Source organism: Callospermophilus lateralis, chromosome 1, assembly GCF_048772815.1.
Source record: "Callospermophilus lateralis isolate mCalLat2 chromosome 1, mCalLat2.hap1, whole genome shotgun sequence".
In the NCBI taxonomy this organism is placed as follows: Eukaryota; Metazoa; Chordata; class Mammalia; order Rodentia; family Sciuridae; genus Callospermophilus; species Callospermophilus lateralis.
The window spans coordinates 167,267,443-167,286,389 of record NC_135305.1 but is presented as its reverse complement, the minus strand read 5'-3'; the positions used below and the strand labels follow the sequence as shown (position 1 = coordinate 167,286,389).

Sequence of the window (18,947 nt, the reverse complement as noted above, 5' to 3'; positions counted from 1 at the left end):
TTGCAGTGAGACCATGATAATGTACTGACATTCTAAACGATATCTGGGGAATTTAATCTATATCATCTTTATGGAAAAAACAAAAATTCAATGAGTTTCTCTTTTTGCCACGTGTAACAGAAACTATGTGCTTTAAAATGTGAAGGTTCTATTGGCATTATTCTCATTAAAAATTCTTATTAATTTCTAATATCATTCATTTAAAACAGGACTTATCATATCCCTTAGTGATCACAGTGAATCTGATAACCTTAAGCATGATATTTATTTGAAGCTTTGTTAAGAGTTTAACAGAATACAATTTAAAAATAGAGCAAGTGAAAAATCTTGAAGTCTAGAAATTAGCCATACACCTGAGGACAATTTATTTTTGACAGGGAAGAACAGTTTCTTCCACAAATAAGGTTAAGATGGATGTTAATTTACAAGCAAAAAGTGAGATTGTTGTACAATCATTATCGCAAAGTGAAACCACAGACCTAATTTTAATGCCAAAACTATAAAAGTTTATACAAAAGCCAAATTAAATATTCATGAATTTTGATTTGGCAATAGAGCCTTTGGCTGCAAAAATTAATTCAACAAAAATGTTTAATCTCTACTAAAATAAAAGTCCTGTGCATAATATTATATTACCAGGGAAGTAAAAAGACAATTTTAACACTGTTTTCTTGTTTTTGAAAAGTTGTGTCAACAAATTTGTAGCCTGAGCTGAAGGCCAGTTATTTCCCCTTTTTGAAAATATGATTAGAGCCACACACACAACACTTCTGTTTCAGGCTTTCACACTGCAGTGCCCATATGCATCCTCCATATAAACACAAATGCCAGAGACCATACTGTTAGGGACAACTTGCACATTCAAGTCACCCAAATTTTTTCACTTATTCAATCAATGTGGTTCCATAAACTTTTGTTGATCTGATATAAACTGAAATGTACAAACTGTGTCTTAGGGAACTAGTCTTTGATAATCATGGACTGCATAAGCCCTCTGTGTTCCTTTGTATCACAACATTTCTCTTCAGAGCCATATGTAACAGATTGTTTGATCTTCTATCTGCCTAAATGTTGTTGTTTTGTGCTATAAACAAAAAATATTAAAATTTACCAAAACCCAAAACTGGGCATAAGCAAAACAAAACAAAACAAAATCAAAGCTATGGAAAATTGAAAATTCCATACACCTTTGGGAGGATGCAAAGTGGTACAAGTAGTGTGGAAAGCACCTTCATGTATTATAAGTAATAAATATGTAAATAATTATAAAACAATAAAAAATGAATTGCAAAATAAATCAGAATTCACCTCAGATATGTGCAAAAATAACTCAAAACATAGTTAGAAAACAATTTGTATATGTATATTTATAGTTCAATTATTCAAAATAACCAAAGGTGCTGGGCTGGGGCCATGTTCAGGTGCTAGAGTGCTTAACTCACATGCACAAGGGCCTGTGTTCAATCCCTAGCACCACACACATGCTAACACACACACACACACACACACACACACACACACACTCACACACAAAATGTAATAATAATAACCAAAGGTTCAAACAACCCAAATATCTAATAGCAGATTCACTGATAACTGTCACTTATGGTGGTGCAACCTAGAATCCCAGGAACTGTAGAGGGTAAAAAGTGGAAATCACAAGTTTAAGCAAGTTTATGGAATCCCTGCCTCAAAATGGGAAAAAAAAAAAAAAAAAAAGTCTGGAAATGTTGGTCAGTATAGTAGTAGAGTGCACCTGGATTTATCCAAAGGACTGCAAATAACACAATAAAAACCACAACTGATAACTAAAATTTAGTATGTCGACAAATAAATTTATTCATTAATACGTTAATTAGAATATGCTAAAATATATAGCAAAAATAGCCTTGAAAGTATCATGTTAAGGGAAATAAATTAGAGAAACTTGCCACATACTGCATAGGTCAAATTATTTTAAATTTTATGACAAAGCAAATGCATTGAAAAAAAAAAATGTGTGTCAGTCATTTCAGGCCATGAGGGAAGAAGAAAATGGAAATGGGTGTTGGAAGGCACTGGTTGGTGTGTGTGTGTGTGTGTGTGTGGAACTAGATAGTTCTGATTGTTTTCCAACACTGTGAATACACTAAATGGTACTGAATTTTACCCTTAGAAAGAGTTATAAAGGTAAATTTAATTTTATGCATATTTTACCAGAAAGTAGAAGACATAAGTTTGTACAAATCCACTGCCAATAAAAAAGGGCAAACAATACTACCAAAATTGTTTCCTATTAAAATCCCAGTGGCATTCTTCATAGAACAAGAAAAAGCAATCATGAAATTCATTTTGAAAATTAAGAGGCCCAGAGTAGTTACAACAATACTTAGCAAAGAGAGTGAAGAAGAAGGCATCACAATACCAGAACTTTACTATACTACATAGCAATAGTAACAAAAATGACATGGTATTGGCACCAAAATAAGACATGTAGACCAATGGTAGAGAATAGAAGACACAGAGAGAATCCCACATAAACACCTCATCTCATACTAGACAAACACAGCTACTCAACAAATGGTGAAAGGAAAACTGGAAATCCATATGTAGCAAAATGAAATTCTGCCTTTATGTCCTACTCTGCACAAAGATCAACTCAGAGTGTATCCAAGACCTAGGCACTAAAACAGAGACCATGCGTGCACCTAATAGAAGAAAAATGAGGTTCAACTCTTCACCAGGTCAGCTTAGGGATTGACTTCCTTAACAAGACTCCTAAAGCGCAAGAAGTAAAACCAACAATCAATAAATGGAATACATTCAAACTAAAAACTGCTTCTCAGCAAAAGAAATTAATCTCCAGGATATATAAAGAACTCAAAAAACTTAACACCAAAAAAAAAAAAAATCAATAAATGGGCTAAGGAACTGAACAGACACTTCATAGAAGAAATATCATCAATCAACAAACATAGGGGAAAAGGTTCAACATCTGTAGCAGTTAGAGAAATGCAAATAAAAACTATTCTAAGATCTCCTCGTACTCCAGTCAGAATGGCAATTATGAAGAATACAAGCAATAATAAGTGTTGGTGAGGATGGGGAGGAAAGGGTACACTTATACATTGCTGGTGGGACTGCAAATTGGCCAACCACTATGGAAAGCAGAATGGAGATTTCTCAGAAAACTTGGAATGGAACCACCATTTGACCCAGCTATCCCACTCCTTGGTTTGCACCCAAAGGACTTTAAATCATGATACTACAGTGAAACAGCCACATCAATGTTTAGAGAAACTCAATTCACAAGAGGTAAACTATGGAAACAACCTAGATGACCCTCAACAGATGAATAGTTAAAAAAAAAAAAAAAAAAAAAAAAAAAAAAAAAAAAAAAAAAAAGGTGCACATACACACTGGAATATTATTCAGCCTTAAAGAAGAATGAAATTATGGCATTTACAGATATATGAGTGAAGTTGGAGAAATCATGTTAAGTGAAATAAGCCAAACCCCCCAAAAACAAAAGCCAAATGTTTTCTCTGATAAGCCAATGATGATCCATCAAGGGTGGGAGGGGGGGTGAAGAAATTTTGAATTTTGCAGAGAGGAGTTAGGGGAGGAAAAATGGTGTGGGTATGGGAAGGATGATGGAATTAGACAGACATATTACCCTATACACATATATGATTACCCTACTTTTGTGACTCTGCACCATGTACAGCAAGAGGAATGAAAACCTGTCCTCCATTTTTGTACAATGTGTCAATTCTAAAAAGAATTCTACTTTCATGTATAACTAATAAGAAATTGTGAAAAGAGACACACAAAAATGCAAGTGATATTTTCTAAATGAAAATTCTTTTTCATACTAAAAAAATTTACATTAATATGCCATGGCTATATATATTTGATCATTAGTGAGTGTTTCTTCTTATGACTCATTTATATTTTTATCAGAAAAACATGTCTGAATAGTCATGAATATTAGATATATGTCAATTGTTCCCTAAATGCATAAGTAAATATAACTTAAACTATATTTTCATATATTCACATTTATATACATAGTAGCACAATTCACAAAAGCCAAATTATTGAAACAGTTCAGATGCCCATCAACAGATGAATGCATTAGGCAATATCTCTCTCTCTCTCTCTCTCTCTCTCTCACACACACACACACACAAACACACACACACACACACACACACAGAGTTTTACATGGCCATAAAATTTAAATTATGGCATTTTGCAGTAAATGGATGGAAATGGAGAATATTATGCTAAGTAAAACAAATTAGATTTAAAAAAATCAAGGGTCAAATGTTTTATCTCATATGTGTCAGCAAGAGCAAAACTAGGAAAATGGGATTGGATATCATAAATTTACAGGGGAGATTAGAAAGAGATTGAGAAAAGGAGGGACAGGAATGGAGGAAAATGTGGACAGAATTGAACAAAATGTTATGTGCATATATGAATTACATATAAAAAGTTATATATGTAAATTACTTATTTTATGTATATATAAAATACCAATGAAAAATAAATAAATGAAGGAAAGGAAGATTAGTAAATTAGACTAAGGAGAATATTAGGAGGAAAGATGGAAAGGAAAAGAAGATAATGAGGATTAAAAGGGAGAAAATCAAATTGAATCATGTATGATTTTGGCAAAGTAAACACAATTAATATGTATAGCTATAATGTTGTAATTAGAAAAATTCCTTTTTTTAGTTGTTGTTGTTGTTGTTATTTTGGTAGTGGTAGGAATTACACCAAGGTTACCTCACAAGGAAGGAAACCTCTATACCACTGAGTCACAAACCCGACATAAATGTATGTTTCTAATCTTTATTTATTTTTGGAAGATCATCTCTTGTCACTCTTTCTCATATTTATTGTTTTATTGTTTTAAGCCATTTATTATTAAAATAATCTTTTTTCATATCTTAAGTAATATTCTATTATTAACATCATTATCATCATTATTTTCTTGAAACATGTTAAGAATTCCATGTGTCCAGCCAAAACTTTGTACTATTTTGCATTTATGTCTTGTACAATCACTTGTGCATCTAATCCAAAATCAAACCTTATTTCTCTAATGATCAATGTCAACAATCTCACCAAATATTCAGTCCTCTGGACTTTACAGTCTCCTCACTCTTGCATTGGCTCCAGCTTAGGGTTGATAATACCTCTAATCTAGCTAGAGCATAAGCCCTTCATTTGTATCTACCACACACCTACACAAAACCTTGTGCCAACATAAACAAACAAAAAAATGCTGTCATCTGACATTCCCATATTCATACAGAAGCAATTGAACAAGTCACCTCCATGAGAAATAAACCACATTGACAAACAATAAAAGGAAAACACAACCCTGACAAATAAGTGGAGAACAAAAAAAAATATCTGACAAGTTATTTTTAGATTGTCCTTACAAACATGCAGATACATGCTCATGACAAAATCCAATTTAGATAGCCATCCTTCTATCTATAATTTTATTACCAACTCCACTTTTTCAAAGTCCAACTCTCACAGGTTTGCCACAGCTTTTATTCCAAGTTCACTACAATCATATGAAACTGATTAAACATGACAAAATTTACCTTTCAATTACAAAATCAGACCTGATTTTTGAGGAAAAAATATGGCCTGCAGCTAAAGCATACTACATACAAAATTGACTTAACAAGTACTTATAAAATATTTCGATTTACAGTAGGTGACCACACTTTATTTTAACTTGCTCATGGAACTCTCTCCAAAGTAGGTCATATTGAAGGCCACAAAGGAAGTCCTAACAGAGAAAAATGTGCAACCAATGCTTTGTATCTTATCAGGTCATTACTGCCTGAAATCAGAAGCAAGAAAAATTAAAGACACTATACAATCACATGGCGATTGAATAAAATACTTTTGAGTGTATGTTATAAAACAAATGAGGAGAGAAATTTTTAAAATCTTAGAATCAAACAACAGAAATAGTATATACCAGAATTCTGGGACACCATGAAGGAAGTTTTAAAAAAAGAAAATGCAATTATGAGTTCCTACATAAAATACCAGAAAGACACAAACAAAATAACCTAGTAATACATCTGTTAGTCTTATAAAGACAAAATCAAATTATTCTCCAACTGAGTATAAGGAAAGAATAAAGATAAGAGATGAAATAGAGAATAAAAAGAGTACAAAGGATTGATGAAGAAACTAGTTGGTTCTTTGAAAAAATAAACGAAATGAGTAAACCTTAGACAAACAAATCATAGGAAAGAGAAATTCATAAAATTAGAGATGAACAAAGCAATATCACTTCAGAGGGCAATGCAACTGAAAGGATTATCAGGGACTATTTAGAAAACTCATATTCTAATATATTGGAAAATCTAGAAGAAATGATTAAATTTCAAGGTATGCATGACCTACCAAAATTTAACAAATGCATATTGAAAACATAAAATAACAATAAAATTCAATGCAGCTGGGCACAATGGCACATGCCTGTAATCCCAGCAGCTAGGGAGGCAGAAGCAGGAAGATCATGAGTTCAAAGCCAGCCTCAGCAATTTAGCAAGGCGATAAGCAACTCAGTGAGACCCTATCTCTAATAAAATACAAAACAGGGCTAGGGATATGGCTCAGTAGTCGAGTGCCCCCGAGTTCAAACCCCGGTACATCCCCACCCCACAAAAAAAAAGTAATGCAGATAAAGCAATAATACTAAGCCTTTCAACACAGAATCTCCTGGACAAGATGACTTCAATACTAACTTTTACCAGAATATTAGGAGGAATTAACAAAATGCTCCTCAAGTTATTCCTTGAACTAGAAAAATAAGGAACACTCCCCAATTCATTCTATGAAGCCAGTATCATCATGATTTTAAAAACCAGACAGAAGACCAGCTGTGTTGCATACCTATAATCCCAAACTGTGTTGCATACCTATAATCCCAAAAATTGGGGAGGCTGAGCCAGGAAGATCAAAAGTTCAAAGCCAGCCTCAGTAATTTAGAAAGACCTTGTGTTTTAGTTAGTAGCTATTTAACCACTGTGACTAAAAGAATGAGCACATTTATACAGGATGAAGAGTTTATTTGAGGGCTCACAGTCTTAGAGGTTTTCGTCCAAAGAAGGCCAGTTTCATTCCTCAGGGCTTAAGGTGAAGCAGAGCATCATGGTGGAAAGAAAGAGTGTGACAGAGGAAAACAGCTCATATGGTGATGAGAAAGCAGAGAGAAAAACTCCACTTACCAGACACAAATATATACCCCAAATCCCTGACCCCAATGCACTATTCCCTCCAGTGACAACTCAGTTAATCCCATGCAAGAATTAATTCACTGATAGGGTTAAGGCTTTCACAATCCAATCAGTTCCTCTCTGAACCTTCTTGCATTGTCTCACATATGAGCATTTGGGGAACACCTCACATCAAAACCTTAATACCAAGTCTCAAAATAAAATTAAAAGAACTGGGATTGTATCTCAGAGTTGAATGGTCCTGGGTTTAATCCCCAGTACTACCAAACAAAAACCAAAGCAAAATAAGAACACTTCTTGAGGGAAGAAAATGTCAAACCAATATAACTAATGAACTTAGATGAAAACCCCCTCAATATGATAGCAAACCAAACCATATTTAATACACATCACAAAGATCATACCGCACGATAAAGTTGTTTTTATTGCAGAACTGCAACAAACTCAAATCAATATACATATAATACACCACATAAATACAACCAAATACAAAATTCACATGATCATCTCAATAGATGCAAAAAAAAAAAAAAAGCCTTTGACATAAATTCAATATCACATCCGAATATACAACCTGAAGAAACTGTGAAGAGAAGGAATTTGTTTCAACATCAAAGGCTACATAACAAATCTAATGCCAACTTTCTACTGAATAGGGAAGAGCTGAATGCGGTGCCTTTAAATGATGAAAAATAGAAAGGACACCCACCACCACCACTCCTGTACAATAAATACTCAAATTTAGCTGGAGCTTTTGGAAAGAGGCAAAAATTAAAGGGTTACAAATAGGAAAGAAAGAAGTCAAATTATATGTCTACAGATGACATAAGGTTAAACTTAGAAAATCCTAATGTTTCCACCAGAACATTCCTACTGGTGATAAACAAATGCATCAAAGTTACAGAATAAAGAAATGTAGGAAGATCAATAATTTTCCTACAATAATGAATCTGTTGAGAAATAAAGAATTCATTTTATTGCAAATAACTTAAAAATGCTTAGCAATAAGTCTAACAAAAGAAAGGAGAAATTTCCATCAGAAAAATTACAAAACACTGAAAACATTAAAACCATCTACATATAAACTAAAGCCATGTACATTAAATGAACTAAATAAACTAAAGTCATCTATAGACTGAATAAAGCCATCAGATTACTTAAAGTCATCTACAGATTTGATATAATCTTGATCAAAATAACAATGATATTATTCTCATAACTAGAAGGAAAAAAAAACAAAAAACCCTCAGTCTCATATGGAATAATGAAACACCCAGAATAGCAAGCAATTTGTAAACTGTAAACCCGAAAACCTCAAAACATCTGACTTCAATTTATGCCACAGAGCCATAATAGCAAAAGCAGTGTGTTTCTGGAACAAAAACAGAGACAATTAAGCAAAACAGGAGCTACAGAGACCTAGAAATGTTTCACCATCTAATTAATGATAAAAATCCCCAAATATGCTTTGGAGAGAAGTCCTTTTTACACAATATGTAAATATCAACCCAAAATGTATTTAAGGCTTGAAAATGAGCCTAACTATTTAAAAACTTCTATAAGAAAACCTAAGGGTGGGGCTGGGGATGTGGTTCAAGTGGTAGCAAGCTTGCCTAGCATGCTTGTGGCCTGGGTTTGATCCTCAGCACCACATATAAATAAAGATGTTGTGTCTGCAGAAAACTAAAAATAAATAAATAAATAAATAAATAAATATTTGAAAATTCTCTCTCTTTAAAAAAAAAGACCTAAGGATAACCTGAAAACTACTCCTATATCTCAAGAAATAATATCAAGAACAAACAAATGGCATCAAAATAAAAATGCTTCTGCTTGACAAAGAAAAAAAAATTAACAGCATTAAGAGACAAAACACTGAATGAGAGAAATTCTTTGTCATTTTTTAATCTGGCAAATGTTTAATATTAAATATATGAGGAATTTTAAAAATCTCAACATGAAAGGAAAACCAAATTATCCATTCATTATTTTTGAAAATAAAGGAAACAGAAACCTCTCAAAAAAAAGTCCAAATGGCCAACAATTATGTGAAAAACTTTCAACATCTTTAGCAAACAGGGAAATAAATGCAAATCCAAACAGAATGCTTTTACAATTATGTTAGGAAAATCATTACGAAGATTTATACCCCATCTGATTCAAATGTATGATATGTCAAGATCATTGTTCTGTCATGTGTAACTAATCAAAACAAATAAAAAGTATCATAATGCAAAAATAAATAAATTTTAAATAAATAAAGATGCATAAACTGTTGGGGTTTGAGTGTGCAGAGTTTAGCTCCCTCAGGCCTGACAATTTTGCAAGAGCTGTGGCTGTGATTTAGGTCAGCTGAGGCAAACCTCAGTTAGGAGGAGGAAAAGTTCTCTTCCCCTTATCCAAGTCACAAGTTCTGCATGGTTTGGCCAAGAGGAAGAAGCTTCCTGCATACTTGTTCTGGGAACAGTACATTCTAAAGAAACAAATGCATCCTCAGGGGATTAGATAATGTCTACAAAGAACTTTAAGAGGGTACTTATCAAATAAACAGGAAAGATCTGAATTTAGATCTGTGTATCCGCTGAGGCATGATATTTGGACAATGTGGGTAAAGTGTTATTGAAGAATTGCTTGCTTTGTTAGAAGAAGAATATAAAAGGAACTTGCAAATAAACCTCAGCATGCAGTTGCAATTGCTGCCTTTGCTCTGCATCCCCTGTGTCCTGGTTATTTCGCAACCCTTACCCAGGGACCCAAACGCTCTAGACATTCACAATAAAGTTCTGACATTCATCCACAAACTTAAAATAAATATGAATTTAGCCAAGAAACTTAATGATTAGAGAAAAAGAAGTACTTCGCCTTACTTGACATCCATGCATATTATGAAACTATACCTATACTTACAAAAAGAAAGTAAAGGAAAAAAAAAGTAAAAATGTAAACGAGCTAGCTCAGGAAGAAGCGAGTTCCCTATATCCTACACCTCCTCTCCCGGGAAACCCGCAGGTGGAGACTGGATGAAGATAATCTTGCCCCCAGTCAGCCACCACCACCAAGACACTGGCTGCAGGCACAGGGCGGCCAGATAGGGTTAGAACCGGGGGCTGAGAGTGCCCTTGGGTGGGGAAGGCTGTTCGCGGTTCTGCCCCGGGCACACTCGCCATCTGGAGGACCAGTGGGACTGAGAGAGGGTACTGGGACTGAGGGGAGGTACTGGCCCCTGGGAAGGCTCAAGCCTGCAGAGCAGAGCGAGACTGCCTGGAGTCGCGTCCGCTGGCTCCCATTCGGCCACAGCCACGGTTCCAACAGTCTCTGCTTCCACTCCCCCTGCCGCCCGCCGCCCGCCTCCCTCTCAGGCTCGGGATGCCACGCCACACTCACCATTTCCTCCTGCTCAGGAGCCAAGCCTACGACCCAGGGATCTTCAGCACCCGCTCAGCACCGCAACCGGGTACTCCAAATGTGACAGACGATCCTGCAGCTGAACAGTAGGAATGGCGGACACGGAAGAAAAGTACCCAACGAGATTGAGGAAGCCCGCCCCCTTCTCGCTGGCTGCACACAGGATTGGACAGTTGTCACGAAGTGCTCCTGATTGGACAGGGCTTCGGAGGGTGCCCACCCACCCCCGAGTGTGAGCCTTCTTTTTGAGTGACAGGTATATGTCCAATCCAGGCATGAATAAGGCCACAATGGCAGGTTCTTGGTTGCACCGTGTTTTTTGTTGTTTCGTTTTTGTTTTTGTTTGGGGGTGGGGGTCTTTTTTGGTTTGGGAATTTTTGTTTTGTTTTGTTTTCTTTCGAGGTCTGAGAATTGCACCCCAGAGCCTCCAACCAGCATAACATTTTCATTTAACCTTGCATGTAATTTCAGTTTATGGATTACATATGCCTATATATTATTTGCCTATATATTATTCATGGTTGAAAGTGATATAGTGACAATTGCTATAAAATTTCATTTTACTTTTCTGCTCTTGTTAGGAGGCAGATTGAACTGGGAAGCAACCTCCTAAAGCGACAATGTCCAATGAAAACAGCACAAGGGTAATTTAGGTATTTTTAGTATTCACATTAACAATAGAAAAAGAAACAGCTAAAATTGATTTTAATAACATAACCCAGCATAGTACACTTAGGTGACTAATAAAATACTACTAATAAAGTATGTGTTTTTGAAGCCAGATTTAAAGATAGGTAATTAGTGTAGTTAGGTAAATCAGTTCTAATATTGAGTAAAATTGAAAATGAAGGCCATGTTGAGAATGGAGCCCAGGAAAGCAGAGCAGCACTTGGGGAAATTGAAAGGTTAATGTTCCCAAAGCCCACAGCCCATTCTAAAGAAATGTTAATGAGGCAGCTCCCAGCAAACCAGGCCTCCCCAGACCCTTCCTGCCCAGATTACTCCTCCAGCCCATCTGCCCCTCACCTTCTGGGTCTTCCCACCTACATTCTATTATCCCAAGATAACAGAATTAAGGCCAGGAACAAAGCAGGAAAGTGAAAAGAAGACCTTAGCCATAAAAGAGAGAAGGCCTCCCCCTAACATGGATTCCACCTCATGGGTCCCCTTTTTCCTCTGGGAGAAGTCTTTTCTGCTGTCCTTAATAAAGCTTCTACTTTCCACTCTAAACTTGCCTCCTCCGCGTGCTTCTCTGGTGTTATACTTCAGCATTTGGGGAAGCAAATGTAAACAGCAGTAACATTTTGAGAACTACACCATCAAGTGTGAATCTCTCTGTCATATCTCAGTTCACAGTAGGCAAGTTTTCAGAGCTATGGATCCCCTGATATCAGTGAGTCAAGGGCCTGGTCTCCTAATATTTCTCCTCAGGCCCAAAAAGTAGGAGAACAATGCCCTCCATGGGAACAGGAACCTCCAACCAGGAAGTGTCCAAAAGTAGATTATTCTTTGCCACTTGATTCTTATCACAGGTTCTTTCCCATTGCAGATATCAGATAGCAAACACAAGGAGATGGGGTCTGAAGACCTTGGGGTCACATACACCATGATCTTCCATGGCCTTGACTCTATTGTTTAAATACATTAAATTTAAATTTATCTCACAATTGGGGCTTAGAACTAATGACCAGGATGTAATATCTGTTTCCTCCTATGGACAAACTCCCAAAACTAATGAAGAGCTGGGCTGGGATTCAAGATGAACTGTGTCTGATTGCAAAGCCAAAATCCCTCCACCAGATCAAAAGATTCTTGCAACATCCCTTATTTTCATCAGACTTGGAAAGTGACAGTTATTCAGAAAAGCAGGATTTGTGATATATGTATGTAAAATCCAGTCCTATGTTATGTTACATAACATAACACAAACAGAACTTTCTTATGTATCTGTGTCACCTTGAGGTTCCCATTCCAGGATCCAGGGAATCCTGGTTCAGGTTACATCAAGGGCAAACACCATCTAGAATTCACCTCAGCACCTCTTTAAATATCAGAATATAGGTTGATATTGAGTATGTGGTAAGTTATTCAGGGTTTAACAATTATAGAACAAGCTAATCTGGAAGGATGTAAAGGACCACTAAATCCTATGTTTTCAAAACAAAGAGGGGCATGGGTTATAGAGGCATGCAGCAGTTTTTTAGTTTGTTTCTTTGTTTGTTTGTTTTCTTTTCTTTGTTTGTTTTTAATGAGGGCACAGAGCAAAAGCAGACCAAGAAGGGCATATAATTATTGTCACTACCATAAAACCTCAGAGAATTGAACTCTGGATTGCAAACAAGGAAGAGTTGACATATTTTATTTTGGCACATGGATGACATAAGTGTCCATGATAAAAATGTTATAAGTTTCTAAAAGAAAATTGGTATGGTTTCAAATAATGGTTAAGCAGTGTCTGCACAGTAAGTTCAAGGTGTCTTGTCAGGTGTGGAGTAACAGTACCTACTTATCAATAGTCCTGAAGAATTCATTAAACCAACTGAGTCCTTTAAAAACATCCAATTGTAGAGATGAGAAAACACAGGCATCTAGATATCAAACGCTTTATCAGCAGCATGTGTCAGAACTGAGAAGCACCCAGGACAGAACCTATGGAATTTCTTCTAAGCTTCTCAAAGTTTGATTTCCTGGTATAGGGGATGTCCATTTAGAGAAATACTATTATTTCTTTGCCATTTTAAAGAGAGAGCCTAGAGAAGCTATCCCAGGAGGTTCTTTTGACTTGAGAGACTATTTTTTTATACTTTTTGCATGTTAAGGGAAGTCTTCAGTAACAGAGCTACATCAAACCAAGTTGCTTGGAGACCCAGGGTACAGAAAAGCACAGTATAGTTTCCAGAATCTGAGAATGATGTAGGGAAGAAAAAAAAAAGTAAATAGCTGATAATCAACTGAAAGGTAACTTAAGGTTGTCAGTTGAGAAATTAGAAGAAAACTAACAAAAGAAACAGTGTGATTCAATTTTCCAAATAGACAAGAGACTAACCAAAGTGCTAACACTCAGAGAATCCTGGATGCAGAGAAGCAGCTACAACTAGAGATTTCTTGTGGCAATGTAACTTCAGCAGCCCTTCTATGATGGGATGTAATCTGACTGTAGCTATTAAAATGTTACCTGGGCATATCCCTTCACTCAGTATTTTCTTTCCTGGGAGTATGTCTTCAGAAGGAGACTAGTTTATGTAACCAGCTGAAGTGTCTTCTCAACAAATCTCTTATATGGATGTTTCGAATACCTAATGCCTCAGATTGTGACTCTTTTTAATATATGGATCTTAAAGACATGATTAATATTAACACGATTAATTGGTTTAAAGTCTAATCGAATTAACTTTTTCTACTTATAAAAAGCAGCAATAAGAACAAAGAGAAGCACAGAAAAATGCCGTGCAAATATAGAAATAGAAGATGGCAATCTACATATCAAAGACTGGGTCTCAAAGAAAATTATTCCAGCAAGCACCTTGATATACATCTCTGGTATTAGCAAAAATGAATTTCTGTTTAACCCCATTTGTGGCATTGTCATGACAACCCAATGATACTGATGCAACCCACTAGGACACATGTACATTTTCCCTGCAGCATGGCTGAATGAAGGTATATTTGAGTCACATCACATTCCACCAGCACTGAAAGACTGAAGTGTTTCAAGAAATGATATTTCTTACTTAAATATTATGAAGGCATGTGAGGACACACTCCTTAACTGATAGGGCTATAGTTATTGGTGTGGGGGGAAGGAGGGGGTTATGGCACAATAAAAAAAAAGTGTAAATTACTTTTATCTCATTTGTTTGCATAACCTTTACTCCTGTCAGTGTCGATAATTTACTGGTGGTAAAGGTGTTAGTTTTTAAGACTTGTAAAAGAACAAAAAGTACAGTGGAAATGACTGATAAATGGACTACCAGGGGCAGGGAGCTAAAACAAAAAAAGTAGCAACAGAAAAGAAATATTCAGTGCCCAATAAACATTTAAAATGATGTGAAAATATTTTGTTTGTAACTTCTAGAAGTATGTAATCTGGATTTTTATACCTATTATATTGCCAGGGAAAAATTATGCAGTCTAGATTTCTTTCGGGATAGGAATGTTGAGTCGTACAAGTGGTAAATTCCTGGGACAAGATTTAGGGGAGTACCCACACTTGGGTATTTCTTCTGAACCTGTCTTGGCTATCTCCAAATCCTGCCTGTGAAGGCCCTTCTCCAGAAGTCTCACCTAACCTTAGAACAATGATATTCTTGTTGGTTATGTGCGGTACTTGCTCATTCCCCAAGGAGACAGAATTAACAAGTAGCTCCATGATGATCTGCATGGAATTCTGCAAAGAGACGGTCTAATATGCAGGAGGAAAATTAATGTTGGTCATACTGGCTGACTCCACAGAGGATAATCACAATTTAAAATTCTTATACCCAGATCAGGTATACATAAATATATACATAGGCCTCCATACAGTGGTAACACTGGGATACAGAATAAGGTCTATGGATAAACATTTGAGTAAGAAACAAAATAGTATTCAGCATTTAAATATCCACCCTACCAGCCATGTCCAGTGGTACAAACATGAAATTTCTGCCACAGATTCAACATGGAATAACTTACTCCCATCATTTCTGGTCCCCTGTAATTCCTGCCTCCACCCCCCCCACACACACACACAAACACAAAGAAGGGGAAGGTCAAAGGTCTCCTCATGCAAATATTTCTGTAAAATTGGTGGAAACTGAAATCTGCATGTATCTTGTGGAGACATCTATAACGTGGGCTCTCAGACTGTGGATAATTACCTTCCTGTCTTCATTGATAATTTGGATGCTACAGTGAGGACCAAAGAGCTTTGCCGCTCAGAAACCAGGTCCAACTTTTTCTCATGGTGGAGGGGAGGTGCCCCCCCCTCACTAGAGTGTGAGAAAGAGAATAATATTCCTGTTGGTTATCTCTATCTTACACATTCTCTCTTTGGCTTTTCCAGAAAGAGATAGAAACTGGGATTCCAGAAATCTTAAGAGTGTAACTGGAGCAAGATCAGTGCAGATCATGAGAACTTTTTAAAAGTTTAGTGATACAGGGTTAGTGGCTTCTGGGAAACTGAGGCAGAACAAAGATCCCCCTTCAAATCCAGATTTTTATATTCAAATCAGAAAGATTTCAGACATGTTGCTCAGAATAACAGGCATGAGTTTATTGAATGAATAAAACAAGGGAAAGGGGACACTCTCAAGGGAGAGAGTAGGACCTCTCAGAGTAGGACCTCTCAGACAAGAGTCAGTGTGCCTCTCTTGTATCCCAGTTGTATTGGGGATACCCAATTTCTTCCCAGAGAGTCCTACCAGGTCCACCTCTTGACTTTTGTCTGACAGCTGGATGATTTCAGACTGTCAAGATCCCACTGCCATCACAAGCCTAGCTCACTTTGGTCCATGCTGATCAGTTTTCATTAAATTCTTAACTATAATTTTTTACAGATTTTATGACTCAGAGGAAACTCTTCCTGAGTTTCAGGTTCTGGTCTGTGGAAAGGACCTCAAAAATCTCACCCTTCGAGGTAACTTGGGTCTTGGGTTCCTCTTATTGATATTACCCTCAGGCCTATTTTTTTTCCTTGCTGATAACAGATAGTTTGCTGATGAATGGGATATAGCCTCTCCACTGAGACCAGACAGGGATGTGGGTAATTTTCTTCTTGTAACAAAAAGCATGTTCTGAAAGAACCATCGTTTTTTTTCTGGAAGTGGAAGCAAGAGCCAATACGTTGTTTAAGAAGTTCTGAAAACAGAGTCTCTGCGCTGTGATCTCTGTGGTTCACAAGTTTGGGACCACGATTTTTCTTTTATGGAAGATCCTGGGTTCTGATGAGCAGATCCCCGGCATTGCCCCTCATGACCACTAGGTAGCGAGGCTTCATTTTTCTGTCCTCACAGATGGGCTCTGGGTTCTCTGTGTTGCAAAAGTCCTGAAGTGTCAGTGTGCTGAGGCCGATTGGACTGCGGTGTCCATGAAGTGCTATGTAGCCAGGGGCATTGACTAGAGAGAGAAATTGCTGTGATACTGTAGCAGAAAAGTTCTTTACAACTGTACAGGTCCTCATTTCTGTGCAGGGCAGCATGACCATTTTCCCATAGCCCTGAGTCCTGGAGGCTCACAGAGTTCTGGTCACTGACCCTAATACCAATTGGAAATATAAGAGCACATAAGGTGGCAACAGGCTATTTTCTTCTCATAGAAAGTCTAATCTGATTATAAAGACGCCCAGAAAAGACCAGTCTCCTTGCATTGTCCACTGTGAAGGTAAGTGAGGAGGAGGCAGGAGAAATAGCATTTAAATCTTAGGTCCAAGTCAGGCTCTACTCCTTACTATCAAGGGCTTTTGTCTGTTCCTGTGCCTCTTCTGTAATCCAAGTTTGCAGCCATGGCAGAAGAGAGTGTGTGCAATGTTAGAATAACTTTCAGTCTCAGCTAGCAGCTACTAGCAGCTCAGAAATGCCTGAAATAATCCAACTTCCTTCAGGCCTGACAGGAGCACCTGCAGGATGGGGTGAAACCACATCCTCAGCACTTGTGGTTAGTATTTCCAAACTGCCCTGCCAGGAAACCGAGAGTCAGGGGCTTCAGGGCATGAAACCCCTGAGTCAGTAAGGGCTAAAGACCCTTCCAGATTGCTTTCTGCCACGACAGCAATATTTAGAGTTTCCTCACAGTCCAGTTATGTTAGGCAGAAGATGATTGGCCTATGGCTATTGTCTTGCTTATGTATGATTGAAATGCACACCCCACTCAAACCCTACAACAGTTGTGTGCATTTTAAAAATAAACTGAGCTACTGGATGACGACCTGAGGTGGGTCTCCAGCCATTTCTCTCACCAGCTCCCAGAGTTTGTGTGTTGACTCCTCGTCTCTACCTCCCTGGCGACATGGTAGCCAAGTGACCACTGACCACGAAGGGACTAGGAACACATTAGTGCAAGAGGAACCATGTTTGCACAGCATCTGCTTCCCAATGACAGCAACCTTTCTCCCCTCCTGCATCTGGCAGCCAGTCCTGTTCACCCGCATGAAGATGGGGAGTGCCTAATAGAAAGCACAAGACTGGGTGCACTCCCATGACCCATGCCCAGTGGTGCAGGTCATGGATGCGATTGCCCTGACCCTCTTGAGAAGTTTTGCATGTTTGGCATTGTTGCAAGGGTAACTTGGGTTTGATTTAATCTGGTATGGTAAGACTCAGAAACAGATTTGACAGGCAAAAGACCTCTGTAATTTCTTAAAATATTTGTCAGAAAGCAGAGGGTATGGAAGGTGAGGGTGAAAACAGGAATGAGACTTCATTGAATTTGTGCAGAAAGTAAAGTTGAGGTTTACGATGAGTATTTTTCAGTAATTTCAGTCGGCTCTAGGGGCAAAGACACTTCCTGGTTCTCTGGTATCTGAACCTGGCATAATTTGGGCAGGCAGAGAGTGGCCTAGTAGTGTGGAAGCCCAAAAGGGAGGGAATTGGTGGCATGAGAACTGGATCTGCTGGGCACAATGGCACATGCCTATAATACTAGTGTTTCAGCAGGTTGAAGCAGAAGGATTGTGAGTTCAAAGCCAGCCTCAGCAAAAGTGAGGTGCTAAGCAACTCCCTGTCTCTAAAGAAAATACATAATAGGACTGGAAATATGGCTCAATGTTGAGGGTCCTTGAGAGTTCAATTCACGGGAGAGAGAGAGAGAGAGAGAGAGAGAGAGAGAGAGAGAACTAGAGAGAGAGAGAGAACTGGATCTGTTAGTTTAAGAAGGTGAATATGCTGGGGAGATAGCTGACTATTATAGAAATTGCTAGTCCCAAAAGGGCATACGATGGGTGCAGTGGTACATGCCTGCAATCCAAGTGGCTTGAAACAGGAGGATTGCAAATTTGAAGACAGCCAGGGAAATTTAATGAGACCCTGTTTTGAAATAAAATTTGAAATGGCCTAGAAATCTGGTTCAGTTGTACATCAGTTGGAGAGTGCTCCTGAAGTCAATACCAATACTCACCCTCAAACATAAACACACACATACACAAACAGAGAGAGAGAGAGAGAGAGAGAGAGAGAGAGAGAGAGAGAGAGAGCGCTTAGGAGTGCATGTCCTTCAGGTCCACCAAAGTCCCAATGTCAAAGAAATAGAATAATAACAGTAAACACAAGCACTTTTCATCCTAAGAAAAGAAGATAAGTATAGCTC

General features: G+C 37.5%; 2 protein-coding genes across 2 annotated transcripts in view; both read right to left on the bottom strand.

Moving 5' to 3' along the window:
• The window catches only part of LOC143641540 (uncharacterized), a 107,977-nt gene extending 97,268 nt beyond the window's left edge, over nt 1-10,709 (bottom strand). The window contains exon 1 of the mRNA XM_077109083.1: nt 10,647-10,709. The gene's annotated coding sequence lies outside the window, so the exon portion shown is untranslated. The remainder of the gene's footprint in view (nt 1-10,646) is intronic.
• The window catches only part of LOC143412062 (uncharacterized), a 79,766-nt gene extending 69,031 nt beyond the window's left edge, over nt 1-10,735 (bottom strand). Inside the window, 1 exon segment of the mRNA XM_077109086.1 lies at nt 10,647-10,735. Coding sequence (XP_076965201.1) covers nt 10,647-10,649 — 3 coding nt within the window. The 5' untranslated portion in view covers nt 10,650-10,735.
• Between the last annotated feature and the right edge of the window lie 8,212 nt (nt 10,736-18,947).